Genomic DNA, 23,087 nt, shown 5'->3' with positions numbered 1-23,087 from the left:
GATTCCCGGCGCAGCGCCGCGGGGGCGCCAGGCCTTAGCCCTACAGGCCCGTCCGAGGGAGGCCCAGCCTGCGAGGGGCAATCTCGGCTCCTCGAGGGCGCTAGGAAAAGCAAAGCTCGCACACGCCAAGGACAGGGTCGGGTGGAAGGGCGAGCTTCCTTCCCACATTCCCGGTGAGAAAACGAGGTAGAGGGGCTGGGGCCTGTATATCTCGAGCATGGGATACGGACTCCAGGAACAAAGAGACAGGAGGAAGACAAGGCAGCCACACCAACGCAGACTCAGAGGGCTCTAGGACTTTACGCAAATGGGCCGCAACCCGACGGTGCTCAGTTCCCCTTACGCCACTGGCTTGCCCTCAGAGCCTTCGCGAATATGGCTTTGCGCACTGCGGAGGGGCTGCGCCGCAACCGAGCTTGGCCCTGTGGCTCCTCCCCGCCGCCCTGCGCTGATTGGCGGCAGACAGAAGCCGGGCCGCTGATTGGGTGGCAAAGGAGCCATTCGGGGCGGCTCTGGTGGGTTCGGCTGCCCTAGAGTGATAAGTTCGGCTTCAGACACGCCTCAGCGCCAGCAGCGAGTTGGAGCTCTATGGAGGTGGCGGCGAGTACTGGGTGGTGGCTGCAGCAGCGACTCTTTTGAGCTGAGAGTTTCAAGCCAGTCCCGACTCCTTCCTCCCCCTTCCCTCCCCCTTTTTTGTTTTCCGTTCCCCTCCCCCTCCCTTCCCCGTCCCCGACGACCGGATCCTGAGGAGGCAGCTGCAGTGGCAGCTGCTGAGTTCTCGGTGAAGGTGAGTGGAGCCACTGCCGCCGCCGCCGCCGCCGCCGCTGAGTGAAGCGCTCTAAAATGGCCGCCGCCCCTGCCCGCTTCTTCTCGAGCGGTACAAAATGGCGGCCGCAGGCGGAGCCGGGCGGGGCGACCCCTTTCTAGCGTTTCCTTCGCGCTTCGGGCACCTGAAAATTCTTCCCCTTTGTTTTCCCTTCCCGTTGCTGACGGAGTAGAAGGAATGTGGCGGCCCCCGGACGTCTTTGTGGCTGTCGGCGGCCGTCCCCCGCGGAGCCGGAGCCCGGGCGCGGGTGTGCTCCGATGGGGAGAGCGTGGCGGGGCGGTGCGAGCTGGGGGGAGGGACGCGGACTGGCGGGGAGGGCCCGGCCGTTGGCGCGGGACCAGCCGAGGCGGAGGAGTCCCGGAGCCCGGCCTCCCGGCGGGGAGGAGGTGTATAGGACCCGGGGCCGGCGGGGAGCGGCCGGGCTGCCCTTGGTGGAGGAGCGAAGGGCCTGCCTGGCGAGCCCCGTCTGTGACGGGAGAGGGGAGGGAAGCGAGGGTTTTTGAGCTTTTGTCGGGTGGGGAGGGAGCAGCGAGGCGGCTGTCAGTCCCTTGGGGATTTATGGGTGGGAGGGGGCCGCTGGAGGCGGCGGGTGGGAAGGAGGCCGCCTTCCTGCCTGAGAACAAAGAGCCGGGAGCCGGGCCGCGGGGGCGGCCTCCACTCCTCCCCGAGGCTTGCCCGCGGCGGCTTCGCGAGAGGCTGTCGGAAGCACTTCCCTAACTCGGGCCTGGGTGGGAGGACTCCACTGCTCTTTTGTTCCCAGGAAAGGAAAAAATGGGGCGGAGGTTCCTGCTGCCATGTTGTGGCCCCGGTCTTCCGATAGGCCCTGTGCACCCAGTTAAGAGTGAACAGTGGGGAAAGCCGTCTTTAGTTACCCCTTATTCAGTGTAGTTCGTTGTTGAGGCAGTAAAAACTTAAAACTGTTTTCCCAGGACGTGTCTGTCTTGTTAAGAGTTAGATTGTCTATTACTGATCTCAGTGCTCAGTTGTAAAGGAGGTAGAATGTGGCTTTCTTAAGGATTGGTTCTTAGCAATTGAGAGGTTCTTACATTTCTATGTAGGCACTTCCTTGCGTCTTTGAACACGAGAATTTCCAGGTGGTAAACAAAATAAAATTTTATTGTCCATTTGTGTTTCGAGTACATTCTATTTTAGTCTTAGGAGATCTGCGCTGCAGTGTAAGGTCAATCAACTGCAGTGTCAGGCTCTGAAATAAATTGTAATTGAAGCAGGTTTACAGATTTGTATGATAGCGGTGTCTAATTTTGGTACTCTTTCTCATTCTAGGTTTTTCATTTCTCCCATCCCCTTCCCTCCCCACCCCATCCATTAATATTATTCTTTTGAAGATTCTTCGTTGTCAAGCCGCCAAAGTGGAGAGTGCGATTGCAGAAGGGGGTGCTTCTCGTTTCAGGTATGTGTAGATTTATTTTGGCAATTATTGTGACAAGACTAATCACAAAACCAAGGAATAACCACACCAAGTAATTCTGATTTAATTGTGCTGCAGGTTTAATTTATAATGTGCCGAGTACATTTTTTGGAAGCCCTAAAATTGTCATTGTTTTCTATTTGCTATCTGAAGAATAAATGTAATTAATTACTTGGGTTTCCATTGGGCCTAAGTTCAGTCTTCATCTGTGGTGTACTTACTGAAGTGCAGAATAATTAAAGAGATCCTTTATCTATTTTGAGTGAAATATACTTGGGGTATACTTTTTTTTTTAAAAAAAGTTTTTCTGTTAAATAGTGCTTCTTCGGGCGGAGGAGGAAGTAGGGGTGCACCTCAGCACTATCCCAAGACTGCTGGCAACAGGTATAGTAAACGTGTGAAAAGAATGATTTCTGTAAATAATAGATTTAGGTTAATGGTCTTTCTAATGCATTACAGCATAGTTAATAAGGCATCAGGAATCCTATCTTAATGGGTATGATTTCTGTTACATATCCTAAATTTAGAATATCAGTTCGTAATTATTTTTTAGCCAAACCATGTAATACGAGTTGACGTTCTCAACTGCTATTTTATCCTGTTACACTTTGGATTGTTTTCACTGATGTTGTTTCTGAAGCCAGCCATTATTGTCCGTACTAAATTGTGGTAGTAAATCTGTATGCGTATAACATGGTCATGAGACATTAGAAGATGTTGGTTCTTGTGTGGCTTCTGGACCAGCAACACTGGCATCACCTGGGAGCTTAGAAATGCAGATTATCGGGCCTTACCCCAGACCCACTAAAGCAGAAACTGGGATGGGCCTAGGAATCTTTTAACAAGCCCTTCAGGTGATTCTGATGTACAATATTGTTTGAGAACCACTGATTGTGAGTTGCTTAGTTGTAAGGGAAGTTGAGAAAAAACTAAACTGTTTTTTCTGTTTAGAAGGATTTCTGATCTGTATGACATTTGGTATGTGACTGGATGCTATGTTTCAAGTTGTCTTAATCTTTATTTTCTTAATTTTTTACTAGCGAGTTCCTGGGGAAAACCCCAGGGCAAAACGCTCAGAAATGGATTCCTGCACGAAGCACTAGACGAGATGACAACTCCGCAGCAAACAACTCCGCAAATGAAAAAGAACGACATGATGCAATCTTCAGGAAAGTAAGAGGGTAAGTTTATCGGGGCTGTTTTGTCCTTTAAATAAAAGGAGGGAAGAAATGGATTAACTGTGTTTCTTTTGTGTGTATGCTATATTACTTAGAAGGCAATGTTCATGCCCTAAGTGTATTTTAATGAATGCCAGCGTTGACAGTTTTAAGCTGAAAATTGGCACATCAGTGTTTTGGGGCTCAGAGTTAGTTGCTTTCAGTCATTGGGTTAAAATGCACAAGCTCATTGTGCTGACATTTCCTATGCCTGCTGTGTACCCAGTGATGCACAGAACCTAACGGTTTTAGCTCCTGGATCTAGCCTTGATATTAAGGAGGCTCTTGATCTAGGTTTTGAGGATGTGAGTTTCTTGTCCAACAGCTGGGGAGCCCCCAATTAGGTAGATATATTTTAAATAACAGGTTTATTTCAATTTTGGTTAGATGGGTTAAGAAGAATATGTCTTGATATTAAAGGGGAAAGTGATGGGGGAAAAAATGAACATAATTTAAAGGTGATTTTTCAACTAAATAATTCTTTGTGTGTTGGCTGATACCTAGTCTGAATCCTCTTTTCCTAGCATACTAAATAAGCTTACTCCTGAGAAGTTTGACAAGCTATGCCTTGAGCTCCTCAATGTGGGTGTAGAGTCTAAACTCATCCTTAAAGGGGTCATACTGCTGGTAAGTTAAATGTTGGCTTAACCGAAAGGGAGAGGAAAAGATTTAACCCAGGTTGGGGTGTGTGTGTGTGTGTGTGTGTGTTGTTGTTTTTTACATTTACGTTATTGCTTAAAACTGAGGTGTGAGTTACACATTAGATGTATGTATCTCTGAACACTGGTGGTTTTTTTTTTTTTTTTTTTTAGAAAATCACTGACTTCTAATGGTATCAGACTTAAGAGGTCATTTTAAATTGTATGTGTTGTGTTGCACGGTTAATTGGGCTATTAGGCTATTAAGGGGGTTTTTGCTTTGTTTTTCCTTATGTGAAGAACGCCATATTTTGGTTTTGGAAATGAATTTTATGATAGTTGATGTGATTCTAGCATCTGTTTATAGTTTTTCCAAGATAATTTCAACTCCTGAGGGGGGAGTGTTTTGCTAGTATGAGATCTGTGTAATTAGACTTCTTTGGTACACTGTAATAGCTAACAAAATTTAAGTGCTTATATTTTTCCAGGTTGTGTGCTAAAGCACTTTACATGCCTCACCTGATTTAGTGTACACAATAAGCCTTACAAAAGAGATGTTCTTATTCCCAGGTTACGGATGAGGCATAGAGAATTCATCAGAAATTTGTGAGATTCAAGATCCTTAAGACTACAAGGAAGTATTAAGTTATAAAGAAAGGTTTTTTCAAAAGTTGTCATATTTAGTTTTAAAAAGTCATTTATTTTAGATTGTGGACAAAGCCCTAGAAGAGCCAAAGTATAGCTCACTGTATGCTCAGCTATGTCTGCGATTGGCAGAAGATGCACCAAACTTTGATGGCCCAGCAGCAGAGGGTCAGCCAGGACAGAAGCAAAGCACAGTAAGTGGTAGTGTTTGCTTGCTTATTTAAAGTTGATTTGAAAGGTTTCATTAGCAAGCTCTGACAAAAGTGTCTTTTGTTTCCAATAGACATTCAGACGCCTCCTAATTTCCAAATTACAAGATGAATTTGAAAACCGAACCAGAAATGTTGATGGTGAGAATTTGTTTGGTACTATGTAGTACTGTATATGTTCAACTTAATTCTGAATGTTGATTTTATTCTTACTTATTTCAGTCTATGATAAGCGTGAAAATCCCCTCCTCCCCGAGGAGGAGGAACAGAGAGCCATTGCCAAGATCAAGATGTTGGGGAACATCAAATTCATTGGAGAACTTGGAAAGCTTGATCTTATTCATGAATCTATCCTTCATAAGTGCATCAAAACAGTAAGTATGAGTGGGAATGTAAGCTTACATTAGTCACTCGGTACATCATTATTTGGGGGAAATGGGTCAATTATAATTTAGAACTTTGCCATGTGAGAGTGTTGGTAGGCTAGTTAAATATTTTAGATTGCCAGCAAAATTGTTATTTAAATGTTGTAAATATGGAAATATGCAGCATGTTTTGCAAGGTAGGGGTAGAACTGATTGTCTACCTATGTGTAAGTTGCTCAGTTTGGAGGGATGTCTTCAACAGAAACCAGATAAAGAGTTCTATACTAGACACTGTAGGAACTGTAGGAGCTATGAGTCAATGCAGACTTAAGGGAAAGTGCTACATTTAAACCAAGAAGGATTTATTTTTATTTTTTAAATTACTTATTTATTTTTGGCTGTGTCGGGTCTTTGTTGCTGTGTGCGGGCTTTCTCTAGTTGCAGTGAGCAGGGGCTACTCTTCATTGAGGTGCGCAGGCTTTTCATCGCGGTGGCTTCTCTTGTTGCAGAGCACAGGCTCTAGGCACTTGGGCTTCAGTAGTTGTGGCTTTTGGGCTCTAGAGCGCAGGCTCAGTAGTTGTGGCGCACGGGCTTAGTTGCTCCGCGGCATGTGGGGTCTTCCCGGACCAGGGCTCGAACCCGTGTCCCCTGCATTGGCAGGCGGATTCTTAACCACTGCGCCACCAAGGAAGCCCCCCAAGAAGGATTTATAAACATGTGACATTTATTTCTTTTGGCAGCTTTTGGAAAAAAAGAAGAGAGTCCAACTCAAAGATATGGGAGAGGATTTGGAGTGCCTCTGTCAGATAATGAGGACAGTGGGACCTAGGTTAGACCATGAACGAGCCAAGGTATGTGTGTTGCTGACAGAAACAGTGTAAGCTTGTCTTGATTTTTATTCAAATCAAACAACCTATTTTTGTGATATAGAGGATTGCTGTTAGTCATTAACCTCGATAATACTTAGAAGCCTTAAATAGTATACATTTGCCTTTAGCGTTTTCTTCTGAAAGTGTATTTTTTTTTTCTTTCAGTCCTTAATGGATCAGTACTTTGCCCGAATGTGCTCCTTGATGTTAAGTAAGGAATTGCCAGCGAGGATTCGTTTCCTGCTGCAGGTAAAACTGGTTTCTTTAGGTGTGTTGGTATGCTGTCTTTCTGTTTAGGGATATTAAAATAATACTTATTAAAACTTTTTATATTAAAGGATACCGTAGAGTTGAGAGAACACCATTGGGTTCCTCGCAAGGCTTTTCTTGACAATGGACCAAAGACGATCAATCAAATCCGTCAAGATGCAGTAAAAGTAAGTTTTTGCTTTGTTTTTAATCAAGTGGGTTTTAAGTTTATAATAGCACAAAGACCTTAAACTTTCTGAGACTGTCTCATCTTACCAGTAGAGCTTAATGTTTATGCTGTCTTGTATGCCCTTTTGAGAGAAGTTGTTTATAGAAATTATATAAATAGCACTCTTAATAGTCCAGGGAAGTATTTCTAGTTTTCCCAATATGAGAAGTTCAGTTTTATGTAAAACAGTGTTCAGAAATAAGTGTTTATTCACTTTATATTTCTGAAGGATCTAGGAGTGTTTATTCCTGCTCCTATGGCTCAAGGGATGAGAAGTGACTTCTTTCTGGAGGGACCGTTCATGCCACCCAGGATGAAAATGGATAGGGACCCACTTGGAGGACTTGCTGATATGTTTGGACAAATGCCAGGTGATTTTGAACAAAATAGTGGTTTGGTTACATTAAAAACTGAGTTTAACATTTTAATAGTAAAGAGTTCTTCATGTCTGTATTTTAAGGTAGCGGAATTGGTACTGGTCCAGGAGTTATCCAGGATAGATTTTCACCCACCATGGGGCGTCATCGTTCAAATCAACTCTTCAATGGCCATGGGGGACACATCATGCCTCCCACACAGTCGCAGTTTGGGGAGATGGGAGGCAAGTTTATGAAAAGCCAGGTAAGAAAACATTTAAGGATGTTTAGGCAACAGGTATTAAATCTTGGAATGTATATGAATAGATTTGCTTTTTTAAAAGGACAGATATTTCAGGTTTAGAAAACCTAAAAATGTGTTTTTCTAAACCAAATTTATATGTGTGACAGTTATCTCAAACTGAGTAAAATGCTTATCCTTAAGATTAGTAAAGTATTAGTAAAGTCACATCGCTTTATGTAAGTTAGGTTAGATATTTATTCTTCCTATTTCACCTTTTACTTTCTCTGGGCAAATTCAGTTAAGCTTTCCTATGGCTTGGCCTCATCCCTTTGGTACTTGATTACCATAATTTGTGGACCCCTTTTTATCTAGACTTTCTTTCTCTCTTTCTGAAATAGGGGCTAAGCCAGCTCTACCATAACCAGAGTCAGGGACTCTTATCCCAGCTGCAAGGACAGTCGAAGGATATGCCACCTCGGTTTTCTAAGAAAGGACAGCTTAATGCAGATGAGGTACATTTGCCTATGTTACTTATATACCATAGTTTGTCAATTCAGAAATCTATTGCCCGATGATTATAAAAAGACGCGTTATTAAGAGGACTTAATGCTGGAATTCTTTACCTTCTTTCTCTCTTTTCTTTACTGCTTTTTCTTTCTTTGGATGTCCAGCGTCCTATGAGCGAAGATTATGAGATATGAGGGCAAATCTCTTAAAAGTCTTCAGTTAGAGCAAGGAAAATGGTTGATGAGATTTTTTATTGTGACTTCCCTGCAAATAGAATGACTTAGAATAAAGTAAAATGTTTTCTAAACTCTAATTAAATCTTCTGGTTTTTAATATTTTAGTGATGCTAAACTAATCCTTGGAGAATTCTGGTATAAGACTTATAACAATATTTTATTTTTGTGCTCATCAGATCTTTAGTTTTCTTGCCAGAAATAAACCTAATAACATGGAGTAACCTGTTTAGCTATTTAAGATACTTAAGTTTCTGCCATAGATTCTATCATGCTTGTGTATGCTGAATTAACTTTAGGATGTTGGAGTGTTGTATTTAATATGTTAGCTAACTGCTTGTTAACTTGGATATCTGTTCTGATTTGTTTGCAATTCTAGATTAGCCTGAGGCCTGCTCAGTCTTTCCTAATGAATAAAAATCAAGTGCCAAAGCTTCAGCCCCAGATAACTATGATTCCTCCTAGTGCACAACCACCACGCACTCAAACACCACCTCTGGGACAGGTATGGACTGTATGTAGCATGACAGTGTTTGCTGTCATTCCAGTACTTTCTGAAGATGTCTGAAGGCTGTTTTTTTTCTTTTTTAAATGATTCTTTTTAATTAATTAATTATTTATTTATTTATTTTCGGCTGTGTTGTGTCTTCGTTTCTGTGTGAGGGCTTTCTCTAGTCGCGGCGAGCGGGGGCCACTCTTCATCGCGGTGCGCGGGCCTCTCACTGTCGCGGCCTCTCTTGTCGCGGAGCACAAGCTCTAGACGCGCAGGCTCAGTAGTTGTGGCTCACGGGCCCAGTTGCTCCGCGGCACATGGGATCCTCCCAGACCAGGGCTCGAACCCGTGTCCCCTGCATTGGCAGGCAGATTCTCAACCACTGCACCACCAGGGAAGCCCTGAAGGCTGCTTTTTAATGTCTTCTCTCTAACTTCATAAGCTCCTTTTTAATAATATTAAACATTCATATCTACCATTTTGCTGTTTTTTAGACACCTCAGCTTGGTCTCAAAACTAATCCACCACTTATTCAGGAAAAGCCTGCCAAGACCAGTAAAAAGCCACCGCCATCAAAGGAAGAACTGCTTAAATTAACCGTAAGTCTCAAATAATCCCATAGTCTGGTTCATGGAGTGTATTTGAGATAGGAAAACTCTAAAGATATTTGGACTTTGTTCTTTTCAGGAAACTGTTGTAACCGAATATCTGAATAGTGGAAATGCAAACGAAGCTGTCAATGGTGTAAGAGAGATGAGGGCTCCTAAACACTTTCTACCCGAGATGTTAAGCAAAGTAATCATCCTGTCACTAGACAGAAGTGATGAAGATAAAGAAAAAGCAAGTTCTTTGATCAGTTTACTCAAACAGGAAGGGATAGCCACAAGTGACAACTTCATGCAGGTAGAATACTTTCCGGATTCCATAAGAACTCTTGCCTTTCAAATTTGGAAACTAATAAAATTGACTGTGTTATATATTCCTTCTAAGGCTTTCCTGAATGTATTGGACCAGTGTCCCAAACTGGAGGTTGACATCCCCTTGGTGAAATCATATTTAGCACAGTTTGCAGCTCGTGCTATCATTTCGGAGCTGGTGAGCATTTCAGAACTAGCTCAACCACTGGAAAGTGGCACCCATTTTCCTCTCTTCTTACTTTGTCTTCAGCAATTAGCTAAATTACAAGATCGAGAATGGTTAACAGAGCTGTTCCAACAAAGCAAGGTCAATATGCAGAAAATGCTCCCAGGTAAGAGAATGCTGGGGATTTTTTTGTTTATTTTTAATTCTAAATCTGGGCATTCCTTAGTACCTTGAGTGAATTTATATAGGTCAGTGTGATTATCCTGTCCAGATAACAATAAGCATTCCCACAGATAGACTTCATCTTTATAAAAAGAAGAGGTTATTATGATTTAACTGTTCTCATTTGGTCCAAATACTGAGTTTCCTTTGCTAGGTTCCTTACTATTTTACACGAATCTTGTGCATTTGGAAAATCATTCGTAGAGCAGTCTTCTAGACCAACATAGGTAAAATGAACTACCTGATGATGGGAATGGCTTTGTCTCTTCAGAAATTGATCAGAATAAGGACCGCATGTTGGAGATCTTGGAAGGAAAGGGACTGAGTTTCCTATTCCCACTCCTCAAATTGGAGAAGGAACTGTTAAAGCAAATAAAGTTGGATCCATCTCCTCAAACCATATATAAGTGGATTAAAGATAACATCTCTCCCAAACTTCATGTAGATAAAGGATTTGTGAACATCTTAATGACGAGGTAAGATAACAGAGTTGTGGTTTTCTACATGTAGTAGAGAGTTAACCTGTGTTTTGTTTCCTAGAAAATCTACAAGGCAAGGGACTAAGAATTGTCTGTTTCTTGAGCTAGAAAATTCACTTTGAGGTTCTAACAAGACCTCTTTCTGTGCAGCTTCTTACAGTACATTTCTAGTGAAGTAAACCCACCCAGTGATGAAACAGATTCTTCCTCTGCTCCTTCCAAAGAACAGTTAGAGCAGGAAAAACAACTGCTTCTTTCCTTCAAGCCAGTAATGCAGAAATTCCTTCATGATCACGTTGATCTACAAGTCAGTGCCCTCTATGCTCTTCAGGTGCACTGCTACAATAGCAACTTCCCGAAAGGTGAGAGGACCAACATCAGAAGAATGATGAGTGAGGGGCAATTCTTAAACAGCACACTAAATAATGGGGTTACATTTTGTCTTTTAGGCATGTTACTCCGCTTTTTTGTTCACTTCTATGACATGGAGATTATTGAAGAAGAAGCTTTCTTGGCTTGGAAAGAAGATATAACCCAAGAGTTTCCAGGGAAAGGCAAGGCTTTGTTCCAGGTAAATCTTGAGAGAAATTTGGTGTGCTTTTTCCAGTTTACTTGGTATTGCTTTATAATGAGCCTTTTAAAGTTGAAATACAAGCAAAATCACCCTGGTAATTTGTACATACATGTCATTCTTCACTATTAAAAGCTGTGGTAAAGTAGGCAATTAGCAGAATGAAGTAAAGCTATGAAATAAAAGGCTTCAATCCTAGTAGTGTCGAAGCTGTTAGGTTAGAGGTGGCTAACATTTTTTAGAAGTAAAGCTACTTACAAAGATAGGGTGATTGTACACGATTGGATTGAGACCTTTTTTTTAAATGTCAGTAAAGATGAGATTGTTTCTGATTTCTCATACCATGATTTTTTATCTTATTTAGTGGGAGTAGAATTCTAGCCATGGGGAAAAATTTGTATGTCAGGGGATTCCACAGCATATGTTAATCACCTGGAAAGTAATTTAAAAGGAAGTTCCAGGTCTGATCCTAGACATTTTCATTTAGTAGGCCTGTGTGTGTTACACAACCCAGGTGATTCTCATACTACTTTTCCAGGGGCCAGGCTTTGAGAAATGATGGTCTATAGTATCTTTATTCCTAAGGTTCAGGAACTAGCTTCATGAGGATTACCCTCACAGCATTTTTCCATAGTCTTGTCCTTGGGGAATCTGATCCTACAGTTCCGGGGTGGGGCTAGAGATCTACTTTTTCAGAATCTTCTTTGTTGTCCTGTGTGCCTTTCCGCGCCGCACCCCCACCCCACCCCCCCGCCCCCTGCTGCCCCGGCCACATTGCTAATGTATTTAAGTTTGGGAGGAGCCACTGTCCCATATTAAAACAGTCCTGAAGGGTAATGGGAGTGGTGTCAAAGAATATGACACCCAAGTTGACGGTTCCTAAACAGCTTGTAGTCCCAAATCCAAATAATAAGCCATTTTTTAAAAATATCTTTATTGGAGTATAATTGCTTTACAGTGTTGGGTTAGTTTCTGCTGTATAACAAAGTGAATCAGCTTATATGTATACGTATATCCCCATATCCCCTCCCTCTTGTGTCTCCCTCCCACCCTCCCTATCCCACCCCTCCAGGTGGTCACAAAGCACCAAGCTGATCTCCCTGTGCTATGCGGCTGCTTCCCACTAGCTATCTATTTTACGTTTGGTAGTGTATATATGTCGGTGCTACTCTCTCACTTCATCCCAGCTTACCCTTCCCCCTCCCCGTGTCCTCAAGTCCATTCTCTACGTCTGCGTCTTTATTCCTGTCCTTAAGCCATTCTTTAAAATAACTTACAGCTAATACATAAATGTAGATTCTGAAGACTGTTGGCAATTACAAAATGTGTGGTACTATCTAAAACTTTTGTCCTTAGGTAGGTTGTTTGATCTGGAATAAAAAATTTTGCTATTCTGTCTTCTGTAAGTACTACTTATTTCGTTAAATTACAAATTTACAGGTGAATCAGTGGCTAACCTGGCTAGAAACTGCTGAAGAAGAAGAATCAGAGGAAGAAGCTGACTAAAAGAACCAGCCAAAGCCTTAAATTGTGCAAAACATACTGTTGCTATGATGTAACTGCATTTGACCTAACCACTGCGAAAATTCATTCCGCTGTAATGTTTTCACAATATTTAAAGCAGAAGCGCGTCAGTTAGGATTTCCTTCTGCATAAGGTTTTTTTGTAGTGTAATGTCTTAATCATAGTCTACCATCAAATATTTTAGGAGTATCTTTAATGTTTAGATAGTATATTAGCAGCATGCAATAATTACATCATAAGTTCTCAAGCAGAGGCAGTCTATTGCAAGGACCTTCTTTGCTGCCAGTTATCATAGGCTGTTTTAAGTTAGAAAACTGAATAGCAACACTGAATACTGTAGAAATGCACTTTGCTCAGTAATACTTGAGTTGTTGCAATATTTGATTATCCATTTGGTTGTTACAGAGAAATTCTTAACTGTAATTGATGGTTGTTGCCGTAATAGTATATTGCCTGTATTTCTACCTCTAGTAATGGGCTTTATGTGCTAGATTTTAATATCCTTGAGCCTGGGCAAGTGCACAAGTCTTTTTAAAAGAAACATGGTTTACTTGCACAAAACTGATCAGTTTTGAGAGATCGTAAATGCCCTTGAAGTGGTCTTTGTGGGTGTGAAACAAATGGTGAGAATTTGAATTGGTCCCTCTTATTATAGTATTGAAATTAAGTCTACTTAATTTATCAAGTCATGTTCATGCCCTGATTTTATATACTTGTATCTATCAATAAACATTGTGATACTTGATATAGTTGTGTGACTTTAAGTAGCACCTACAAATTTATGAAGAATTGATAGGTTTTGTTTTGAGATAGGTCTGTCTTAGGAACTTTTAATTCATAATCAGAAATTCACAATTTTCTGATTAGACAGAAAATTCAAGGTGGTTATTCCTCTTTAGGTCATGTTACTGGAAGTAACCAATATACAATACCTGTAATCAGGGGCAGTGCTGAGAATCACAAGTCTTATGAATTCAGAGGGACGTTGCTAATGCATAACAACGAACTTGGTGACATTTATCTTTTCGTCACCATACTGAACTATGTGGTGAACTGAGGTTTATCACCCTCATGGTCAAAACAACTGTAACAATCCTATCATCATTCTCAGTAATTGTAATTGTTCCTGTTTCAAGGAAGGTTCCCCTTTGAAACCCCAGAGTAGCCCAGTAAAACTGGCTCCTTAATCCAACTGAAGCCCTGCATGGAGGTTTAAAATATATTTTCAGAAACCACTTAATAAGCATTTGCTCAAATCCCCAACCCCTTGTTATGTGACAATCCTAGGCAGGCTTTGGCTTGGGTAGGGGCTCTTGAAAGTGTTGCTGGAGTCCTGGTTGCTTGTCTTAGCTTCTAAGAGCAACCTGTACTTGGTTTGGGGGGGAGCCTCTAGGCGGACAGTAACACACCATACTGCTAAATCTGATAGAACCTTTGTCTTCAGTGTTGCACCTGCTTATTCTCTGAGAGGGGTGGTGGGTAAAACCAGTATTTGTGTCCTCTTGGCGTCAGAAGCTAGCTCTCCCTGTGCCCTAGCAGACCTCTTCATTGAAGTTCTAACAGATTCAGAGCTTTTGGTGGATATTGTAAATACCATGAAATTAAAGCTAAGTGGAGACTTGTGTAAATTAAATTGACTTCAGATAGAATATCAAGAAGCTGACTTTACTAGGCTGTAGAAATAAATGGCATTCCTGGCTCTCTGCCCAACCCTCCCCAAGGGGGAAACTGATTTTTAACCCAGCAAATGTAGCCTCTTTTGTTAGAGAGGTGGGCCTTGGCTTCAGTTTACAGCCAGAATTCTCGCAATTCAGCTAGAGAATTGGGCCAAAGGATGTCCCAGAGTTCGACGTGGTGTGGGGCGGCTTGTCAGAAGTCAGACCTGTGTCCCGCCAGCCAGTGCTTCAAGAACAACTCAGATGCCCCTTAAAGAGCAACATCTCCCCACTCGCATCTTGTTCAAAAAACACTGAACAGGGTGTTTTACAACCTACCATACTATGGAATGACAATATTTGGATGTACTGGGCATGTGCCTTGCATGAAGGACATAATGCTTTTAGTATCAGCACACGAAGTCTACAGTGTCATATCTTAAAGATAAGATTCCACATCTTGGGGCTTCCTTGGTGGCGCAGTGGTTGAGAATCTGCCTGCTAATGGAGGGGACACAGGTTCAAGCCCTGGTCTGGGAAGATCCCACATGCCGCTGAGCAACTAAGCCTGTGTGCCACAACTGAGCCTGCGCGTCTGAAGCCTGTGCTCCACAACAAGAGAGGCTATGATAGAGGCCCGCGCACCGCGATGAAGAGTGGCCCCTGCTCGCCGCAACTGGAGAAAGCCCTCGCACAGAAACGAAGACCCAACACAGCCAAAAATAATTAATTAAAAAAAAAAAATTCCACATCTTGCCCCAAAATTGGCTTTCCTTTAAATACAGCAAAACAGGTTGCCTTCATTTTGCCAACTCTTCCCCACCCCCCCAAACAGGCTGCACTTTACTCCTACACCAAAACTTAAGATCACCAGTAACTCCAGTGCTGCCTGTTACCCAGTAGGTTTTGATCATCTTCCAGGCAGCATTTGACAGTAAATCACTCCTTGAGACTTCACTTGTTTTCAGGACACCTCAGTTTTCCTTCTTCCTCACTCTGCCTTCTTAAGTCTCTAATGGCAAATGCTTGATGTCAAACCAAATGTCCAGTTATCAAATCTTGTTAATTCTTCCTTCAAAACATTAGAAATTGGACAACTCACCTCTTCAACCGTGGCTCTCGTTTCTCGCCTAGATACACCACCCTTAACTGGATTCTCTGCTTTACCCTTGCTTTCCTTTTAGTCTCCAACACAGCAGCCAGAGGAACAGGAATCCTTCAAAACAAAACTCGCTTAGCACAAAATCCGCCAAAACGACTTTCAACCTAGATTTTTAAGTGGAAATACTTAAAATTGATCTACACAGCCCTAGGTCTGATCTAGTCTCCCCTCCTCCCTGCCTCTACCTGCACCCTGTTCCTCGGGTCGTTTCCTGCCACTGACTCTTGCTCATTCTGTTCCCACCACCCTGGCCTCCTTTGAGGTTCCTGGGACATGCCAAGCACTGGAGGTTTTCTGTTCCTGCTGCCCTTTGGAAAACTGGATGACTGGCTCTCTTCCCCTGTCGAGTCTTGGCTGAAATACCACTTTTATTAGTAAGGGCCACACCTGTCTACCATATTGTAAATGTAATGCTGAGCACATCCTTCATCTCTTTCCTGCTGTAGGTATCTCCACGTCCACCACTGTTATGTGACATGCTGCCTATTTGCAGTTGACTCCCTCCAGAATGTGAGGAGCATGACATTTTTGACTGTCTCGTTCACTGCTGGATCCCCAGAACTTGGTGCCTAGCATGCATAAGCACTCAAGTAGCTCCACTTACCACCTGTGTGCTGATGACATCTGTATCTTGAGTTCACACCTCTTTCCAAAACGTCAACCTTGTGCATCCCACCAGCTTCTGGACATTTTATCTGAGTGTACCACAAGCACTTCAAACTCAACATGTCCATCGCTGAACTCTCCCTCAAACCAACATTTCCTCTTCTGGCTCAGAATGATACCCCATCCAAGCCAAAAACCCAAGTCATTCTTTACCCCCTTTTTAGCCAATCACCATGTGTTATCCATCTTACTTCCATTATAGCTCTTGAAGCCATTTACTTCCTATTTCTTCACTGCAGTGCTGTAAAACCACCCACATCAGACTCCAGAGCGTTCCCTGCCAGTATCTGAACGAATTGCCCAGTGACACCAGGTCCTCAGAGGCCTGGGTAGAAGCCCACAGTTGACAGCTTGAATCATGTGTCCACCCCTTGCTGCCTTGGTTTCCTTTAGTGGATCAAGCATCTGGGTTTTGGGCCCCCTCTTGTGTCAAGCGGGCCCTGACCCCAGCTATATAGTGTAGGGGGGAAAAAAGGAACTTTGGGAGGGATTTCGGTGGACAGCTAGGGAAAAATCCATCATTGTCCACTGTGAGTCCACTCTGTACCCCGCTTCCCCACTTAGCACTTACTACATTGCACTGTGACCAACTGCTTAATGCTTGTCTTTCCACTTTCTACTCCCCCAAGAGGAGGGTGGGGACTGTCTCATTCATTGCTCTATTCCCAGTGCCTAGCACAGTGCTGGGCACATTTTAGGGATCAGTAAATAGGTATTTTTTTTTTTTTTTTTTTAGTAAATAGGTATTGAATGCGACATGAATCTAGGTTTTTAGAAACCCAAATTTTATGCAGTTGGGGGTGGGGGAGAAGTTGCGGCTCTTAAAAGAAGATAAAATTGTGTTCCGGGCCCAGAGGAGTCCTATGTAAGAAAATAGCCTTGAAACATAAGCTTCGTTGACTTCATGGTAACTCTGAGTGAGAGACTAGAGTCTATACGCTACGTTATAATAATTTTCATACCTATCTGTACCCACTAGACAGAAACTAAAAACGGTGTTTATCAAAAAATCCTTGTTGAAGGGACTTGACTTTTTCTCATTAGTGGCTGCCCAGCCTTACCATTTCCCAATGCTTCCAGTCCAATTACAAAGCACCCAGTTCCCCACATTACATTCATTTATTCATCTGTACATGCAAAAGTGAGTTCCTCATCTGTGCCAGCCTGGCGCTAGGGGCTGGGACACAGCATGAGTTAAGATGCCATCTCTCCCCACAGGGAGCCCACTATCCAGAGGGGGAGCAGACAGGAGCAGACCCCTGTGGCCATAGGGCAGGCAGTGGACACACTGAGATGGGAGAAAGGGGCCACCTGAGGGGAGAGGAGGAAACATCCTGGAGAAGCTGAGACTTCAAGGAAGAGTTGCTTTCCCAGCAAACGTTTGAGTTGAGGGAGGGCTTTCCAGGCACAGGCGGGGAACCCACCTCCGCCTTTCTCCTGGCTCCGCAGAGCTCCCATCTCCCTTCCACTCTACACCAGGACAGAGTCCACTTCCAAATGAGGGGGCATCTTTCATCTTCTGCTGGAGAATAGCAGCTGTGCAGTGGGGCCAGGAGGACAGGGAATCACGAAGCTGTTCCCCACTTACCTCAATAGATTCTGAGACTTCCAAGGAGCATCCTCCAAGGAAAGCCAGGGCTCTCGCCAAGGGAACTTCTCAGCGCAGAGCAGAGAGGAGCAAAAGCAGGACACTGAAGTCACCAGGCTGTCCAGACCCACAGGCTGTCCTCCGAGCCTACATCACCTGGAGTTAGTCCAGGAGGATGGGATAGAGCAAGGCCACCCATCAGGATGCTGTCTCTATAGCGCCCTCTGCTGGGCTCCCAGGAGAAAGACCCCCTTGGCAGGCTATTGTACCCTTGTTCCACAGGAAAGGCCAAGACCTATTGGGCATGCTCATCAGTGGGAGAAGAGGCAGTGAGAATTTTGGCCTCAACGATGCAACGCTGTGACTGATAAGCAGCGAATCTTTGAGGGCTGTTCAGGTCTGCCTGGGATGTACAGAGTCACAGACCAGAGCGTGCATCCCAGGTCCCCCATTAATTAGTTCCATGAGCTTAGGTCAATCACTTTACCTCTCTGGGCTTCATTTGCCTTATCTGTGAAATAATCCTTGGTTTGTCCACCTCCTAGGGTTGTTGTGAGGAGACAGATAGGTAATGAAAAACAGTGTTGGACAGGTGTGGGATTGCTCTCCAAATCCATTCATCTCATAAATACTTACTGAGTCCAAGCTATGTGCCAGGCACTATTCCAGTGCTGGGGATATAACAGTGAATGAGACAAAGTCTTCTTATGGAGCAAACATTCCAGGTGATTGGAGAGAAAGAGAACAAACACATATATAATGTCAGCAGTAAAAAATGCTCTACATAGAGAAATAAACAGAACAAGAGTGATGTAAATGCTACTTGAAATAGGGTATTATGAGGAAGTGACCTCTGAGCAAAGATCTAAATAAAGCGAGGGAGTGAACTATGCAGATATCTGCAGGAAGAGGGGGAGCAAAACCAATGGCCCTGAGATGGGATCACAGGTGGAGTGCCTGAGGGTCAATGCAGGGGTCAGTGTGACTGAATAGAGTAGGGGCCTGAGGCTGGAGAGGGTCAGGGGCGACACGTGGAACTAGTAGGACATGGTAATAACTTCGGTATTTTTTCTAAGTGGAATGGACTGTCTTTGGAGGATTACTATTATTATTTATTAATGATATTAATAATGCATTAATACTATCCAGTGCTATGCTATGGCTTATTATTATGATTATTCTAGCTAACATTTCTTGGGCATTTAGTATATGCCAGGCTGGATTAGGTACATTAATCATTGCATTTCATCTTCCCAACCTCCTTGAGGCAGGTACTTTACCATCTCTATTTCATTGATGAGGAAATTGAGGCTCAGAGAAGTTAAGCACCTCACCCAAGATCTTTCATTTATTCAGCCAGTGGTTAGGAGCACATTTCTTCATGCTCTTTCGAAAGTTTTAAGTCACAGCATCGTGATTTGGACCCTGTGCTGCATCTCGAGAGCCAGCCCTCACCACCACGTGCACAACTGCATGTTGAGGGGACAGAGAGGGGGAAAGAAAGGAAGAGACCTGTCCCAGCGACAGTGAGCCCCTCCTTCCTGGGGGTGCGCAGAGCTAGTGAGTATGTGAGGGTCACAGGACCTGAAGTGAGGAGCAATCAGCCTCCAAATCCCCCTGTAATAGGTTCAGTTGTGTCCCCCTCAAAAGATATGCTGACTTCCTAACTCTCGGTAGCTGCCAATGTGACCTTATTTGGAAATCAGATCTTTGCAGATGTCATCAAGCTGTGCCAGAAAGCACAAAGAAATTTAACACGGATTTAATCACTATTCCTGGGGACACTATCACACAATCTAAAGAGTTAGCAAAAGTTGTAAACAAGCCATTTTAAGGATCACTTGAAAACTGTATGCTGGGGACTTCCTAGTCCAGTGGTTAAGACTCCGTGCTTCCACTGCAAGGGGCACAGGTTCGATCCCTTGTCAGGGAACTAAGATCCCACAATCCACATGTTAAATGGAGATGGAAAATACCCCACCTACTGGACAAATGGAAGGGCCAAATGTCCTAATGTGATGCAGTTGGGCACTTGTAACTCGGGTGCCAGGAGCAACGTTGCTCCTGTAGTTCTTATGTGCCACCCCCAAAAGGACCTGTGTGTTAGCAGAGCTGCCGGAGCCGCTACCCCCTCGGCCCCACTCCCTGCAGCCTGAACTGGTTACACATCTTCCCACTGGGCCTCCCTCCCTCCTCAGGCCAGCAGAAGGCTAAGTGCCCCCTGTCATCCACCCTGGACCCCCCGCCCCCAAACGTCTCCATACACCTGCTAATCTATGCCAACTCCCCGCCCCTGCTCTCTCAAGCCCTTCCTCCATACCCTCTGGGTCCCACAGTCCATCACCAGCAAATGTCCCTGTATCCCCAATCTCTCTCTGAACATTCCTGCCACCTTGTTCTGAAGGAAACCCAGCTGTCCCCTGATGCCATCACTTCCCCTGCTGTCCTTCCTTTCATGCCAGTGGCCTCGGGTGGGCCAGTGTCCACCTTGCTTCCCACCAACGCTGTCCAGCCATGTCTGCCCTCCTTTCTTCCCAACACCCAGATCCTTTGAAGTTTGTGCCACCAGACGTCACTACCTCCCCGGTATGTTGACTTCCCTGTTCTTCAAAATAACCATCTCACATCTTCTCCTCCTTCCCTAAGCCTTCGCTGACTCTCCCCTCCCTGTCTCTCCACACCCCAGCCCTAGCTGGTGAAATTGCCTTGCCAGGCTTTTCAGCCCCAATGAAAAAAAACTGTGGGTGTTCCCCCAGCAAGGGCACATTTGTAATGATATACAACCTTGCTACTCCAAGTATAGTCTTTGGACTAGTATCACCTGAGAACTTGTTAGAATTGCAGAGTAACTGGTCTCACTACAGACCTACTGGATCAGAATCCCATTAAAGTTTGACAAGCCTTGATACACAACCTAATACAGCCCCCCTTGCTGACCACCAAGGATTGTACTGTGTCCCCAGCTGTGGTGGCCTGGGACTCAGCTTCTACTTCATTGAGAAGCAATTCTATTCCCCCATCTCTTCCTACCATTGAAACTACCGACTTGCCAACAATTGTCCCCACGTGACTCTCCTCCTTTTACTATGGATCAAAGGTCCTAGCTCTTTCCGGGACTTCCCTGGTGGCGCAATGGTTAAGAATCCGCCTTCCAATGCAGGGGGCCTGGGTTTGATCCCTGGTTAAGGAACTAGATCCCACATGCATGCCGTAACTAAGAATTTGCATGCCATAACTGAGGAGCCCACGAACCTCAACTAAGGAGCCCTCCTGCTACAACTAAGACCCGGCGCAACCAAAATAAATAATAAATAAAATAAAATAATAGTTAAAAAAAAAAATGGTCCCAGCTCTTTCCAAAAGCCAAACCCTCTCTCCATTCTCAGACCCCATCCGCTGGGGCTAAATAACTATAAGGCACTTGCTGTCCCCACCACAGGGAATAGAGGGCCACTGGCCATAGCACAACTGTCCCTGGGATTACGCTGTCAGCTCATATGACAACTGAGAGCTTCAAAGCTGCTTTGAATAGGGGTTTTGCACAAGATCAGCTGTTTGCAATGTGAGATTGCAGCATGAAGAGTCCCTGAGTCTTCTTGGAATCAGAAGAGTGGAAATCTGACTTCTGCAATTTCTGTGAACCATGAAAAAGAGGGATGCTCGTGGCTCCAATGCCAGAAAGTTCAGACTAGACCGATAAGAGGGCTGCAGGTGCTGAAGCAAGGTTTGAACATCCATTAAGCCAGCCCCAGCATTTGTCCCTCCTTTAACTGCTCACAGCCAAGGAGTATGGTGGTGCTGCCTTTTCCCACCTCCTTGGCCCAAGAGTGCTCCTTTGCAGTGCTTCGCTGCCACTGAAGGCTGGGAGCAGCAGGAGGAGAGAGAAGCGAGGAACGTGTCTGCAGGCAGGCACGGCGCGTACATGCAGGTCAGGACAACCTGGCAGCGGGCTGTGGCAGGAAATGAAGTCTCCACTTCTTTCCAGTCAAGGAAATTGGAGCACTGGCTCCCACTGGAGAAATCAAAGCCGCATTGTTTCAAAGAACAAAACAGTCCTGGAGCGAACAAAGGTTTTGGCATTGAGCTCTCTCGGGAGAAGATGCTGTCAAAGACACTCCACCCCACTTAGAGGAATCCAGTCTGTCTGGGACTAAACACCAACCCCCAGTTTCATTTGTTAGGCTCACGCTCAGAGGGGTCATCTTTCGGTAGTCTGACTAGTATTTAGTGCCTTTGCAGTTGTCAAAATGAGACCAAAATCTGGTGAGCCGTATTAAAGGTTTCTAAGAAACTGCAACGTTACAATTTACAACCATGTGGAGAGTCTGGCAGTGCACTTGCTGATGGCTGCCATGTCTGGGAAGGGGCATCTGGGCTCGGACCAAATGGCTGCCATTGACGGTCCAAGTGTAAATATGGCTCCAACAAAACAAATTTGCCAAAATCCATTGTAGGAGAGAAGGATGGAGGCACCAGATACCTCAGAGCAGAGAGTCCAATCTTTTCCTGCAACCTCCATTTTTAGATAAGAAATGTGATTTTAAGAACAAAATATAAATGAGCACCTACTTCTTGTTGTCTTATGCTGGGACCTTGGAAAAGAGATGAAAAAGATATACTCCTGGTCCTTGAGTTCACTGTCTGGTGGGGACATAGGAATAGATCATTTCAATCAATAGTCTGGGGTCATTCGGGGCAGAGCTGAGGAGCCTGACGCGCCTCACTTTCTATAGGAACACGCGACAATAACCAGCGTTCGAATTATGACCCTGAATCATCAAAAGAGGGTTAATACCTCACTCAAAAGTATCATATGTGGGAATGCAGAGGGCAGCAACAGAGAAAGGGCATACAGGAAGCCTGTGGTAGGGGTATAGGTCTTGTATTGTTTTCATATTTTATTACATCACATATTCTTCTGTGTTCATGATAAAAGTAATGAATGAAGCTGAGTCTTTGACAATACTGAGTCTTCTGATTGAACCGTACCTTCCTTTCCCCAAATCCCAGATGTCCAGCACAGGATACAATAAATTTTCCTTACTGTTAAATCGGTTTGAAACAGTGTTTTCTGTGACTTGTCACTAAAAGCATCCTAATTGCAATAGGACACAGCATTCTCCTAACCTATCTGGCTATGGAATTTATTTTTCAAAGAATATCTTTTGGGACTGATGTTTCATGGAAAACTTTCTGGGGAACACACTGGATTAGAGTTCTACTTAGGAGATAGAATTGACAAGAAGGAGAATTCACAAATTTAGTGACCTCTGGATAAGAGGCTTGAAAATCCAGCCCTGATATCTTTTACCTAAAATTGTCCTCTTTGCTACTTAGCTGTGGACTACATAAAAAGAAGAAATACAGATTTGCCCCGGGAGTGTTGCCACAGGCAATCTAGAATTGATCAGCTATGTCAAGGGAGATGAATAAAAAGTTAAGATATTTTCCAAAACTCAATATTTTCAAAATGAAAAATGTTACAAAAACATTTTTTTTTGCTGTAGTAAGCAGAATAAATAAGCAAAAAGAGCAAATACATATATTTTGTAAGCAAAAAATATAATCTGTACTGATGAAAAAATAAGTTTCCAGTCACTTGACACAGAAAGACCTCAAGTTACTAAT

At 43.9% G+C, this 23,087-nt stretch overlaps 1 protein-coding gene across 1 annotated transcript; it reads left to right on the top strand.

Annotated features, from left to right (window-relative positions):
* Nucleotides 1–481: 481 nt before the first annotated feature.
* EIF4G2 (eukaryotic translation initiation factor 4 gamma 2) lies at nt 482–13,131 on the top strand (the record flags this gene model as incomplete). The annotated part of the gene is made up of 22 exons (XM_082478115.1): nt 482–787; nt 2,173–2,237; nt 2,574–2,639; nt 3,296–3,436; nt 3,997–4,099; nt 4,818–4,949; nt 5,039–5,105; nt 5,187–5,338; nt 6,070–6,180; nt 6,364–6,447; nt 6,537–6,635; nt 6,906–7,047; nt 7,137–7,297; nt 7,675–7,788; nt 8,396–8,521; nt 9,004–9,108; nt 9,197–9,412; nt 9,500–9,758; nt 10,086–10,290; nt 10,444–10,655; nt 10,743–10,864; nt 12,305–13,131. Coding segments are annotated over 22 exons (3,054 nt in total), but the record flags the coding sequence as incomplete, so codon positions are not given.
* Nucleotides 13,132–23,087: the final 9,956 nt, after the last annotated feature.

Source organism: Balaenoptera physalus (genome assembly GCF_965194825.1).
Source record: "Balaenoptera physalus genome assembly, chromosome: 10".
Taxonomy (NCBI): domain Eukaryota; kingdom Metazoa; phylum Chordata; class Mammalia; order Artiodactyla; family Balaenopteridae; genus Balaenoptera; species Balaenoptera physalus.
Note: the sequence above shows the minus strand (reverse complement) of the source record. Positions and strands in the feature narration are given on the sequence as shown.